Source organism: Podarcis erhardii (assembly GCF_964252035.2).
Source record: "Podarcis erhardii genome assembly, chromosome: 2".
Classification (NCBI taxonomy): domain Eukaryota; kingdom Metazoa; phylum Chordata; class Lepidosauria; order Squamata; family Lacertidae; genus Podarcis; species Podarcis erhardii.
Genome location: NC_138498.1, coordinates 3,849,381 through 3,863,967, shown reverse-complemented (window position 1 = coordinate 3,863,967; position 14,587 = coordinate 3,849,381). Strand labels below are relative to the sequence as shown.

General features: G+C 45.0%; 1 protein-coding gene across 5 annotated transcripts in view; it reads right to left on the bottom strand.

Moving 5' to 3' along the window:
- Positions 1-14,587, bottom strand: part of LRP1 (LDL receptor related protein 1) — a 318,544-nt gene that overhangs the window by 87,416 nt on the left and 216,541 nt on the right. For all 5 annotated transcript variants that reach the window (XM_081851654.1, XM_081851656.1, XM_081851655.1 and 2 more), the window contains 8 exons: positions 13,078-13,275; positions 7,615-7,819; positions 6,541-6,705; positions 4,687-4,931; positions 2,864-2,995; positions 1,086-1,313; positions 629-803; positions 58-152 (listed from right to left, as the gene is read on the bottom strand). In XM_081851654.1, coding sequence (XP_081707780.1) covers positions 58-152; positions 629-803; positions 1,086-1,313; positions 2,864-2,995; positions 4,687-4,931; positions 6,541-6,705; positions 7,615-7,819; positions 13,078-13,275 — 1,443 coding nt within the window. The remainder of the gene's footprint in view (positions 1-57; positions 153-628; positions 804-1,085; positions 1,314-2,863; positions 2,996-4,686; positions 4,932-6,540; positions 6,706-7,614; positions 7,820-13,077; positions 13,276-14,587) is intronic.

The window sequence follows — 14,587 nt, the reverse complement described above, 5'->3', positions numbered from 1 at the left end:
TCTATTAGGCACAGACTAAGTTCTTAGGCATACAAGAGAGTGCCACAGTCTCCATACCAACAGGCCCTTTTTGGTTTGTGAAGAGCAGGGTACGGTTGTTGCCATCCATGTTGGCGACACTGATGTTGTCTCCATCAGTCCAAAAGAGTTTCCTGTAACAGAGGCAAACAGGAAGACCACTTATTATCACTAGTACTTCTATTATTACAAAGTTCAACTACAACTTAATTTTTCTTGCAGGCTCGATTATTAACCCTTTTTACAGGTCTAATTATGAGCAAAATTGTTTTAACACACCTTAATTAGAATCACTGGGACAAGGGAAAAGGAGATGCCAGGCTTATTTTTTTTCCAGATGTTGAATCCAACCCATGAGTTGCAATTGATTAGCTCTCCTTGTACTACTCAAGAGTACACTTACTAAATCGAAGTGCCCCAAACACCTGGAGAATCAGAAGTTCAGATAAACTGAACAGGTTTACATTAACATAGAGCTACAAGGGGAGGAAAAAGCAAAACTAGCTAATTTGGTAGAAAAACAACACTATACTATCCTGGAGCTGTCATTCAAACTCTAACCCTATTGACTACCTTCTTTCTACAGAATCTCTTGTTCTACCAGACTCACCCTTTGAGAGGATGTACAACCAAACAGTGAGGCTTGTCCAGTCCCTGAATAACAGCATTCTTAAAAGAGCCATCTAGCCGGGCGACATTGATCTGTTTCTTGTGGGCATCGTAGCTTGTCCAGAAAAGGTTCCTGGAGACCCAGTCCACAGCTAGGCCATGGGCATTGGGTAGGTCTGCAAGGCAATGAGGGTGGAGAAACTGTGAAATGAGGGTGAAGCCCAGAGACAGCAACAAAAAAAGGAAGGTACCTGTAGAGCACAGGTGAAAAGCTGCAAGAGCTTTAGGTTCATATGGCACAGGTTATAACAAGATAAGCATGCCAATGTCTTCCACTTGACTACTGCGTTTCACAAAAGGTTCTAAATCTATCTGACAAATCCATTCCAAAGGATAGTATATATTGCAGGGATGAGAGGAAGCAAGGAGAGAAAATGAATGACAGGCAGTCCCCCCACCTGCAGACACAACTGTTTCCACGCCTGTCCCATTGATGAATGCCCGCTTGATGGTTTGTGTGCGGACATCAGACCAGTAGATCCGCTGCTCCATGGCGTCATAGTCAACCACAGTGACGTTGTCAATGTCAGGAACAGTGAAGGAGTTGATGTAGTTGTAGTATGGGTTGTCAATGTCAACCCCGCGGATCTCCATCTGGCGGGCATAGAGCAGGAACTTCTTAAACTCTGGAGAAGGGGACAAAGGCCAAGAACGCATAATGGGAACTCACTCCAGTCAGGGCTTAGTAGATACAAAGCATGTTTGCTTGCCAGATACTAATGAAGGGGAAATGTTTATTATTGACCTGTTAAACTCCATTTTTGTTTGAATCCATTTTACTCAGGCCTCAAACTGCAGCTAGCTTGTTTCTACAATCCCTCAGCATTTAGTTGATAAACTATCTGTCCGCAGTTACTAATCGTAAAATACATCTGGGCTGGCATTTGGCCTGATCCAGCAGGACTATTCTCATGTTCTTATCACATCACTCCTTCTTAGAGGTATAAAGGCAATCTTTTCCATGACCCTTGCCCCCATCACATCTGCAAGAACCAAAAAAGCAGTTTGGGGACCACTTTCTACATTTCAACTAGTTCTAGCATTTCACTTTTTTACAATCCTTTTTCTTGAAAATTGACTTCTATACATTTTCACTGAGATCCTGTTATTTTCTCTTTATGCTGAATGTTGCCTTGAGCAACCTACTGTTAAATGTGAAATAAAAAACAATAGCTGCTTTATTCCAAGGTATTTAAGTGCCTAAGGTGAGAATTACATGTAAGGCAACAAGCTCAGAGAATGGCAAGATTGCAGGACCAGTTCTGCCCTTCACTCCAAGCAGGTCTGCATGTAGTGTCATTCTAATGTGACTTTGGCATGTAGTTTCATACACTGCTATGGAAACAACCCAAGTATCTAAATATGATTCTGTAGAATCTAAATGCGAAGACAATAGTTTAAAACAGCTTTAAATTATCAGGGCCAGAAATGAACAAGCCTAGGGTTCATACACAAACCTTTCTCCCTCCTCTGACACAAAGCAGTAATGACGTTAGAAAAATCTGTCACTGTTTTCAAATTAACCAGAATACGCCATTACATATAAACGTAGGGAACTCTGGATTGTTTCAACTCTGGTTAGTGAATATGCAAGGATCATAAATCAAACTTTGACCCTGGCTTGTTTGAACATACCAGAGTTTAAACTAACCAGATTTCCCCAAGTTTAGGTGTAACAAGGAACTCTGATTAGTTGAAAAGCAGGAGTGAAAGCTTTTCTTCTCCTCACTGTTCCTGGCTGTACCAAATGAGAAGGGGGGAGGTGGTGAGGAAACAAACCTGAGACTCATCCAGGCATATATTTAAGTGTGTCGAGGAAAAAGGGTCCTGCTCAAAAGCTCCTATCCTCATTTGCAGCTGATCCCTCATGCTGCAGTCTGTCTGGGAGCCAAGCCAAGGAGTCCTAGATGAACCCATTGTCTACATGTCCATGGATTTAATGGATATGTCTTGGAGTGTGCCTACATGGGGTTTTCATTGTTCACTGTCTGTACTGCATTCCCAAAGGCCAGAGGACATGCAAGAACCATATCTGTCTGCAAAGCAGGTGGGAATAACAGGGTCAAGGAGCCACACCAACTAAGATGATACACTTTTGCACTGTTGCCCCAAATCTTTGGGGTGGGTCTCTAGGCCTGAGAGTGGACCAAAGCCCCTCCATCCATTCTTCATTTACCATAGCATGTGACGTTGTCCTTGGCCAACTTCATCAGGTGAGGACAGGCACAGGAGTAGGTGCTATTGTAGTTGATAAGGCAGAGGTGAGAGCAAAGGCCTTTTCCTCCATTGGCCTCACAAGGGTTGGGAGCTGCAACAACAAAGTAAGTGCTGGAGAGAAAAGATTAAGATCCCCACCCCAATCCTGAAAGAACAGTCCTTCTGTAAAGAGAGGGTGAAGCATAGCTCTCCTTTGAGAAGGCCAAGGCACGGGTGACATAAAGCTGGCTGGGAAAGGGAGATCTGGATAGGTTGGCAGCATAGGACTGGATCTCTGCTTTCTCCAGCCCTGTCTTACACAGTCACCAAAGTGCATGTCTGCATTCAAACATAAGGAACAATGGAAGAAAGCCAACCCTAAAGCCTACCATACAAATCCCAGATTTCCAGGAAGAACCACCCTGCACCAAGGGAAAGTGCTGTCTCTACATTGCGTTAAAATCTTCACGTGGATCTGCAGTCATGTTTTCAACTGGTTTTATGTAACAAAGCTGAAGCACATACAGCTGTCAATATGCATACCTTGTTTACCTTTGCTTGGCCTCCCTTCATTGTGTAGCCTCACCAACATGAAATCATAGATTAAGTCCTTGGGGGGCAGGGACCTGCTATTTTTTCATTTATTTGCTTCTGTTACTCTGAAAAGCGCTGTGCATATAAATCCCCCACCTCCTTCGGCTACCTAACTAATAATGGCTTACAAAGCTTTTCTTGCCTCCAGGACCACACACAGAAATTCATTTCTCTACCACACAAGAAGGTAATGTGTTTATCTACTACACAGTACTTTGAAAGAATCTTCACAGGAACAACCAAATTCCTTGAAAGAATTTTAGAATGGCACTACATCCCCACAAGACAGTGTCCCAAGTGATTCCACCTCTCTCTTTCGGACCCCTGAGGCAGCGAGACAGGACCCAGCTGTGGCTTCTCCTACTCCACCAGCCCAATAACCCTCTCTTCCAGTTACATGGGGCAAGCCAAGTCCCATCTGCAGGTCAAAGCAGGCATGGGGCAATGGGTTGTTGGGAAGGCCTGTAGCTGACTGGCAGAGCACATGATTTCACAGAAAAGGTCCCAGGTTATTGCATCTCCAAGTTGCGCTGTGAAAAAGCTCTGCATGAGCCCCTGGAAACCTACTGCCAGTCCAGGATGACATTACTGGGCTAGGTGGACCGAACAGCTTGACCTAGGATTAATTTATATTTAATACTTCATTTATCCAATTTATTGGTTGATTAGCAACTTAAAACGTAAAACAGGCAGACAGACACATATATATTAAAAGGCATCTTTTTCTGTTCTCCTGTGAATCAAGACTCACAACTAAGATCACCTCTTGAGGTTTTCTTCTTTTTGGAGGTCCTGCAGCTCAGTTGCAGAACACATGCTCAGCATGCAGAAGGCCCCTGGTGCAGTCTCTGTCGTGTCTGATTTTGGTTTGTAAAAGGATGAGGGACAGACAATTTGCCTGCCTCAGATTCTGGAGAGCTGGTGCCAGAAAGGGTAGGCAATGCTGAGCCAGCTGGACAAACAGGCAATGCTGAGCCACCTGGGAAAAGACTGCTTCCTATGACCCTGTCATTTAGGCACCAGGAGAGGACCACTGCTGCATGCTATCCTGCTGCATCCAAGCTCTCACAGCTCAGAAACCCAGGAGTGGACCTGGCAATCTTAAGTGTAGCTATGAGCAAAGGAAGCTTCAGCCTGCCTCCTGCTACCTGCCTTCACAGAATTTCCCAGGGAGCCCTCCTCCTCTGCCCTTCCCTTGTCACAGCTCACCTAGAGGCTGGCGAGAGGGATGGTAGACCTGCAAGTCAAAGGGCTGCGTGTTGGTTCTCTGCACAACAGTGACATTGTGGCCGGTCCACTTGTTGGCCTTGGCCAGGGTATTCGTGCGCCAGTCAGTCCAGTATACCTCACCACCATAAAGTGTGACAGCAAAGGGGTGTGACAGATACTCATGCCCTCGGAGCACCTCAATGTGGCCTGTACCATCGTAGAGGGCAGAATAGATAGCATCAGACCTGTGGAGGAACAGGGCAGATTTCATTTAATTTCTTTGTTTCTTTGTGTGCATTTCTTACCGACTCTTCACCCAGGATACAACAATTCAATAAAACAAATAACATTTGCAATTAAACAATAATCAAAACAACAACACAATAATACTTCACTTTTCCTTACTCTGCAGAAGGTAGTGGAGTGATTGCTTATAGCAATCATTCTCACCTCTGGGAAAAGAAGTGTGTCTTCACCCACTGATAGAAAACATGCAATAATGGCATCAGACACACCTCCAGTGGGAATGGGTTCTGCAAACTACCAAGACGACCCAAACACCTTGGACTTCACTGGGCAGCGGCACAGCCAAAAGAGCCTCCTATCTATGGTAGTGGCTAGGAATGGGGCACAGAAGGAGCAAGTGGCTATAAGCAGAATGTTTGATGTGTGCAAGATGGAAGTGGAACACTAGCCATATGAGAGCAGAAAGAGCAGAGCAAGAGGAAGTAGGGCAAGAACCTTCAGTATCCGCTGACAATCTGCTCATGCGGAGGTGTTCTGGCTTTCAATTTCAGAAAGCAAGCCAGCATGAAATCAAAAACTGGCCAAGATATTCATATAATCTGTTTGGATCTGTTAACCGCGCACATGCACACACACAAATTTATTATAGTACCCTAGGACCTACTACTCAATTTATTACTTTTGCATCCAGGGACTGATTACACTAATATTGTAATTATTCAATATTCAAAGAATATGAATGTGTATGAGTGGGTATCATAGTATATTACAGTATACCCAAGGCTCAGAGTAATAAGCCTGGGGGTCTGAGGGGAGAGCCATCCTAGGACGACTGCTTCCACCTCTCATGTCTGGTCCTCTTGTTCTAAGACTCTTTTGTAAGGGAACTGCTGTGAAGAGTTTTATGGTCTTTTGATTCTAGATATAAAAGTTAAGCAGAGAAGGGGAGAAGTTACTTTGGGATATCAGTTAGACTGTTGGTAAGCTTTATGCTCACTTAATTTTCTTTGCTATATTATCAATGAATTGTTAATTGTGGAACTGTTTGTGCTGTAAAAATATTAAAATTTTAATGGTTATTGTACTTGACTGTTTTTTTTAAAAAAATGGTTTGGAGAACAAACCTGTATATAAACAAATGGGCTATGATTAATATTGACAAAAAAACCCAGTTAATTATTATTCTACCCAAAAACTGAATATATGCAAAAGGCAGGTTTTTGGGCCTGTATATGCAATGACAGGAGCATTATAATTTTTTTCAGGAATGTTCCTTTTCTACTCAAATACTGAATAGTCACACAAACTCCTCCATCTCCTCCTAAATTTACATCTTGCCCTCCTCGCAAAGAAGCCCAGGACAAAGCTACCTATAGCAGACCAAGGATATTTTTAGCTGTGCAGAAAATAGGATTCCACTTACTCAATACACAAATTCCATACCAACACACACACGCCCATACCTCGATCAACCTACACATATCAGGCAACAGAAACAATGGCACCAAACAGGCTTTTTTGTGCAGAAAGATGTTCGTTTTACCAAAATTATTAGCTACTACCCAAAAATCTAAACAAGATAATATTTGGTGGAGGGACACTACACACCTGGCATCTATCCACAGAATGCGCTTCTCCAGGTAGTCAACAGTGAGTCCATTAGGCCAACCTCCTGAGCCAGTCTCCTTGTGGATGACACGCCGGCCCTCACCACTCATGGACGCTGCCTCAATGCGGGGCAGGCTTGCATCCCAGTCTGTCCAGAAGAGAATCCTGGGAGGAAAGAGGAAGGCGGTACGCAAGTGATGAGGCAGACATGCCTCCTCTACAGCTGTACAGGGCCAGGGCCTAAACGGCTTCCATAATTCTACAAGAGCTGAAATCTTAGCAGCTTTCGCCTTGAGATACTAAGCCCTTGTCTGGAGACTGGTTATCAGTCACCAATTAATATCCTTCCCAACTATCTATAGCAGCCTTTAGAGGAACAAAAGTGAACAGCATGAAACATCCCTGCTGGGCTTTGTTAAAAAGGGCCATGCCTTATTTCAGCGGTGTTCTCACCACCTTTATGCACAGGGATATGCACTCCACTCACTCCCAGCCCCCAACATCAAGAGAGACAAGTTCAGAAAATTGGTGTGAAGTATCACAGAATTCTTTCGACAGACAAATTAAAGATATTCTCTCTGTGGAAAAGGCAGTGCCCAATGTTGACAGTACAGTGATGCCTTAGTACGCGAACGGCTCAGTTGTCAAACAAATCGGCTCCCAAACGCCGCAAACCCGGAAATGAGTGTTCTGGTTTGTGAATGTTTTTTGGAAGCCAAACGTCCAATGCAGCTTCTGATTGAGTGCAGGAAGCTCCTGCAGCCAATCGAAAGCCGCACCTTGGTTTTTGAATTGTTTCGAACAGATTCCTGGAATGGATTACATTCAGGAACCAAGGTACATGCTTTTGCAGCACTCAGATAAAATGAATGCACACAGTCTTGTCCTAGACCTCCATATGTTTTCACGACTTCAGTGCCTTTTGCTGGAGGGAGCAAGTAAATGAACTACCAGTGAATTTCAGAAAGGTTTTGCCCAAGTCTGTTTGGGCAAGCTGTGGCAGAGCACCCAACGGAGAGAGCAACATTTCTGACCCCATCCCTCATCTCAGCCCCATTCCATTCAACACCATACCCGCATCGTGGATCCAAGGCAATGGCCCGAGGGTGCTCAATGTCCCCAGCCAGCAAAGTGCTCCGCATGGTCCCATCAAGCTTAGCCACCTCAATCTGGTCCAGGTTGCTCTCCACCCAGTAGATGTTGCCAGCAATCCAGTCTACAGCAAGTCCCTCAGGGGTGGCCAGGCCGTACTGGATCACCACCTCAAAGCTGGTCAAGGCTGTGAGAAAGATGGGAGGAACATAGAAGCAATCAGTAACTATTGATCTCACACCAGCCATTCCAGCCAAGCTCCACCTTTATGGTTAAAACTGCTGTTCACAATTCTGACCCTCTGAACCATGTACTTGGAGTCCTGTTCTTCAACCTACAGCCTTACCTTTCCCTCAAATTGCAACTGATCCCATTTATTTTGGTGACTCCCATACTTCCAGAAGGTGTGCCATCTGCTGTTTGTTTCCAACCCAAATTTCCTTATTTACTAGCTAGGTTTTCATGCTGTGCTCCAAATCCAATGTTTGCCTTTTGATGACTTTTTCGGGGGGGCGGGGGCGGTGTTGTTTGTTATCTCCACCCACTGGAAAGGGACAGCAGCAGGAGACTGAGACAGGCCTAAAGGACTGCAGCTACTAGGATATTTGTAAAGGAGTATTATTGGAGACTATGGTGGGCGGAGAAGTACCATCCTCCTCCCTGGCAGTGCCTTTTACATTTTAATGCATTTCCCTTAAAAACTCCATCTTCCAATGTCTCTCAGCCATTTCTGATCCAGTCATTCTCACATTCTTATTCCTGAAGGCAAATAAAAATGTGCAACATGCTAGGGAGGTGTCTGGCCTCTGCCCCCCTGTAAGATCTGCTATGGGGCAGAGGGAATCTGTGGCAGAGAGAAAATACATAGCTGTAGTTATCCAGCTATAATAAAAAGCATCAGCAATTCTAGAGAAGAGCTTGTCAACGCGGCCTCTGAGTTTGCTCCAAGTGGGATGTTCGAGAATCGGCTCAGGAACTCATTTGCTGGCTCTCTTCCCAAATGCCAAGTGAAGTTGTGTGATTTGGTTCTAAAGTTTTCATTGCAAGAAACAAACACAATATTTAATGTTCTTCTCTTCCCTCCACATGCTCTTTCCCCCTGTGTCAAGTATTTTTGATAGCAAGCCTGCAGACAGGGGCTGTCTTGCTTTTATTCTAACATAAACTGCTCTGAGAGCCTTACTGGCTGAAAAGCAGGGTAGGAATGTTTTAATTAACTATATAAGTATTTCCCCATGGGCAATAGCTCCCAAACCATTTTTCCTGCACTGACCACTTGAAAATTGCTGAGGGTCATGGTACAGCACATAATTATGTTTCTGCCTATTGCAGCAGCTGTGCCGCCGTGTGCTAGATGCTGTATGGTTTTTAACTACATTTTTATTGCTTCTTTTATTTCTTACATTTAATTTAATTGTATTACAATTTGCTTTCCATAAAATTCAAAGTGTAATGCAATAAAATACAACGTAAGAAAAAGCAATACAAATATAATTAAAAATCAGTATGAATGCTGCAGAAAACCTGAATGAAGCCTGCAGACCACTGGTAGTCCACAGACCACAATTTGAAAACCCCTTCCTGAGGGTAAAACTGCCGTTTCTCTAAGGTAGCTGCCATCTGTTCCCATTTCACTAAGATGAGGCTTCAGCTACACATACACATGTGTGCACAGTCCCTTTCAATGCAGCAACCAAGGGATAAAACATAACATATGCCTAAGTAGTTGGGCCTCCAGCAAGCATGACTCAGAACTCACTCAGAACTCTGGTCAGGAATTGAGCCCGAGTGGTGTCGTGGCTGAGTGTCAGACCAAGACCTGGGAGACCAGGGCTCAAATGCACACTCAGGTTAAGGGCTGAGAAGCAGTGGCTGGCTATCGTGGAGTGAGAGCCATGTATGCCACCTTGAGGTCCTTGGAGGAAAGGTGGGGTGGAAATGTAATAAAAATAAATATATATATATCCTAGCCTTGGGCATGTGGAAGGCTAAGACATCATTTTAGATGCAGCTGTTGAGAACAAGAGAGACGGCTATGGGCAGGCTAATCAAATCAGGCTCCCTACCAAAAAGGCTGTCACTTTCTAGAAAGCCACAGCCAAACTAAAGGTGGCAGTTCTTATTTCTATTGAGTCTGCCTCCCTGCAGCTGGACCATTCCCAGCTGCACCCTGGTGCCCTACTGCCATCCGAGGTCTCCACCTATCTGAAATCATCAGCCTCTTGGAGGCACTAATCAGGTTAGGCTCCCGCTCTTTGTTGAGGCAACTGTCAGGCTGTAATTACAATTAAGGAAACTCCTGGAATGCTAATTAACTCCCACATAATGATCAGCATTTAAAAGAAAGACAGTATCATTAACAAGCGGACTGAATGCTGCAGCTTTTAGGAGGCCAGCAGCACAGAGGCAAGAGAAGTGCAGACGACAGACGGACCGGCTCACACTGAAGAGCTGCTCTCTCCCCAAAGCCCTCTCCACACGTCCCAGTTTCCCACAGGGCTCCCCCCATGTGTCGTATGGGCAGATATGCCGAACATCTCACAGGAAAAAAAGACAGCCATTCAAAAATGAAGGGGAGGGTTCCTTTGGCGTGCCCTCTCACCTCCTGCTGCCCACTAAATAATTTTGAATAAAGGAGTGTGACCACGTTTTAGCTGATGCCTGATGCTGTGGGATCCTGAGGGTTCACAGATGTAAAGAGGTTGTGGTGTCTAGGTCTGTGAGCTTTCTTGGAAATAAACAGGGCTGCAACCAGCAGAGAGGGCAACAGAGAGAACCAATGACATATGACCACCTTCTTGTCTATTTCCTAGAGCTGGAGACAGTTGTCTCCTATAGTGTTTTGTGGTGTGCTTGTTCAGTGCATCTTTGAGATGTGGCTTAATGTGTGCTTTTTAAGGAGCTGCCAACTGTCCCTAGCCTGGGGAGTTAAAAGACAATGGTGGGGGGAGGGTCAATCTTCTATGGGGTTCCAGGTTAAGAGAGTCCTGTCCTTCGCACACATGTACTTAGTAACACTTGCCTGCCTTGTTTGAGGATAACATCTCATTGAACTGGATTGAAACCGAAGGCCTGCTGTGCCCCAAGTTAACCAGCTGCCAATTACTGTGCACAAATTAGAAACGCTAATCTAATCAACCCCAAGAGCATTTGTTCCCCATCACAGGGACTCAGTCTGTTACCTCTCTATTTATTCAGCTTCCCTGAGCATTACGAGAAGCTTCCTGTTATAGGGCAGGACCTCAGCAATTGCTCAGAAAATGGTATTTTGACACATGAGTGCCAATACTCCCTGATCTTTTGGATTTCAAAACTCTGTCCCCACACACACACACACACACACACACACACACACACACAAAATCAGGAATGAGCCCACTGTGGAAGAACACTCTCTGAAATGGTGGCACTTGTATAGCATTTTCTGTGGGATCAGACTGAGAGAGATCTTCTTTAAAAAAAAACAGTTTGAGGAGAAGCTGGGTTTGTTCAGCACAGATTGGCCAGCCTTGGCATCAGCCTTAAATCAAATTTCCCCTATCTCTTCTAAGAGAAGGGTTGTGCACAGGGTGTGTACTGATTGGCTGGCCCATGTGTCATTTAGGTAGTCATTGCCCCCTGAATGAAATCTACAGCAGAGTAAATGGGGAGTATCAGGGATAGAATTTTGATCTATTGATTTATTTCTTAATCCCCTTTCCACCAAGGAGGAAGAAAACTGTAAAAGAGAGACTGGCATGACCATTCCATTTGGTTGTTAGAAGAACTTTGAAACTAAGTATAAGTGCCTGAATTGGCTTTTTTCCCTTCCTCCACCCAATTCTGTTACCTTTTATGTTGTCTGTTTCTAAACTGGTAGCCTGAGGCCAAGGACAAATGAATGAATGAATGAATGAATGAATGAATGAATGAATGAATGAATGGGCAGGTTAAAAAGCTGTAATCTTTCAAACCCAGTTTTCTATTTGATCCACATTTTTGCAGGTTTGACTTGCCTTGATTTCCTACGAAGTGACACTTGTAGAAGTTCTCCTGAGAGATGAGGACTACTCCAAGGAAGAGCCCTCCCTTTATGCTCATCGTAAGCAAGCAGAAAATATTTTTCCCCAGCTTGCTAGAAGCTCCCCTAATTGTAAAGTGATAGAGATTTTGCTTCCTAGAGCAACAAAGGGTCAAGGGAAGAGACTGGGGAGAGCAGCACATCCCCACTAACATCAAGGCAAGTTGCTCCTACTCCATGAAGAGAACAGAAGCCTGCACTGGGACAGGCACCCTGCCCAGCCTCACAGTTGGCAACTATGCTCTTCTCTCCCACTAAGAGGCATTGCTGTATGTGCAATGAAATCCTGACATCCATTGGGGGGGGGGGGGGGGAGAAAAAGTATCACGAGGGAGATTCTGAGCAATGTAGCACAGGGGCATGGAACATTTTACTGCCTTCTGATTTTCTGCTTCAAATCCCCCTCCAAAAAGCCACTTCCCAAATCCCATCCAACCAGCAATGTTTCAGATGCCTGTTTACCCTTGCAATGCACACATATGCAATGCTGGGAAGGATTGGGGGGGGGGAGTTGGTGAGGAAAGAGTTAAGCAATTTCCCCTGTTCCTTCTCCACTGAATATGGCTCCTGAAACCACTTATTTCATTACATAAAAATGATGTTTTACAATGTTTAAAAAAACAAAGAAAAAGGGAAGGGAAGGGAAGGGAAGGGAAGGGAAGGGAAGGGAAGGGAAGGGAAGGGAAGGGAAGGGAAGGGAAGGGAAGGGAAGGGAAGGGAAGGGAAGGGAAGGGAAGGGAAGGGAAGGGAAGGGAAGGGAAGAAGTAATTGCTCCCCCTCCTGGCCAAGGGAAGAGGAACTGACCAAGAAGTTGTGCTGAAGGGGAAGCACTGAAGAGGCAGAAGCTGCTAACTAAAGGCACAGTAGCCAGGAAAAGTGTCAAAGATACCTTACCACACCAACTCCGCTGTTGAATTTTAATAATTTTGTTTTAGATTTCCACAAATCATGTGGAGAGGGCAGCTCAGAAAACAATGAAATGTGAGGCATTGGCAATGAAACCAGCTAGATGTAAAAAGTAAACAAACATGTAAAAAGTAAACAAACAAAAGGCAGGATTTTCAGAGTAAACCTGAGACAGCCGAGGGACACTTCCTTCCTTCCTCATGATACAATCTGTGACTTCAAACCAAGAGGACCATGGGCGTAGCCAGGATTTATGTTGGAAGGGGGGCAGAACCTCAGTTAGTTAAGTAGATTTATTGATTTACCTGATGGGGGGGGGGGCAGCTGGCCATGAAGAGAACCAAGAAGTATTCTCCTGAGAAGGGTGGGCTGTGAGCATAGCTCACACTAAGATGAATACTTTTCTTTTTGGGTGGGAGGGGGAGTTTACGGAAGACAATAAGGCTTCAGCAACCCTCCTCTTTATACCAAGCACTCACCTCCATTCTCATGCAGCTTTCCCCGGTATATCTTGTCTTCCACCACATCCGTCCAGTAGAGGGAGCTCTGGTTCAGATGGAAGTCCAGGGCAATGGTGTTCCGCAAGCCTGGCACTAAGACACTGTAATCCCCCTTGTGCAGATCAATGCGCCGGATCTCATGGCGGTTGGAAAATATGATGAAAGGCTTAAAGGGGTCTGGAAATTGAGAGAGGACTGTGGATTACTGGGGCCATTGCACTTTTGTGTTTTAGAACTAACGCACAAGAAAGGGGTTGGAGTAACTTCAATAAGGAATTGGAAACTTTTTCCAATAATTTCTTCTTCTTCTTCTTCTTCTCCTCCACTTTGCTCTTTCAGCCTTTGAATTCACCCCTGATCTGCTCATGACCATCATGAGCTAGACTGCAGACTTAATCACAACCATCATCATCATAAGTCATTATGACATTGCAAATTATCAATAGTACTGACAGATATGTGAACAAGGGATCGCTGGGCCGCACTCTGCTACTCATGTCCCGGGTTCAAATTCCCAGAGCCCTATCATGATGGGCCACTTAGCTTTACCTTCATCATTACAAGGAAAACCATGGCTTATTGCAAATGAAGAACATGCATCATTAAAAAAAAAAAAAAAACCTTGTTGTCTCTCCCTCCCTCCCTCCTTCCCCACTTTCGCAATTCCATTCCTCCCTGGGGCACTGGAAACAGAGCAGTCTTTCTTGTGCCTGCCAACTGCAACACTGCTGAATGAGGGCAAGTCCCCAAATGACAGGAACATTGCTGTGTTTCTTGGCTGCCAGAATACACTACGTTTGGTTTCTCTCCCTCCGCCCGTGCACCTCACTCCACTTGCCCACCCCCCCACCCCTTCTGGACTCCCTTTTCCATTTAATTTAGCAAAAAGGCAGGAACCTTGGACAGACCCCATATCCACCATGCATACAAAGCAGGTTCAAGGGACCAGGCCACATTCCACTCCCCTCCACCCAGATCTAACAACGCCGTGCTGTTCAACAGAGGCCCTAGTGTTGCGAGTGAGATGCTTGGTGTTGCTATTGTCACAGAGGGGCTGCCTAGGTCTGCCTGCAGGGCAGAACAGAAGCAGATATCCTGGACAGAGGACACCACAGAGGTGGACCTAAAGGGTGGAGGTTTCCATGTCATCTTCTATGTTTTTCTTCGAGGACTAAAGACAAACTCAAACCATTTTTTCCCTGTGGGATATGCCTAGGGAAATGCTGTTGCAGCTTTCAGCCACATACCATAGGGAGTCAATTTCCAGGCCTGGTTACAAAGACGTGAGTTATTCCTTGAAGTGAACCTCCTCAATTCTCCACAATTTTCCACATTATGGAGCACTGTGCCTGCTCGTAAGCAAGGACCTCAGCCTCCCAGCTAAGGAAGTAATTGATTTTAAATCCAGAAAGTGCAGTGGGGCACCTCATCCTCCAATGTGAGGTGGCTTACTAGGAAGCAGGTCCAAAGTGCTTTGTGACACCTCTTT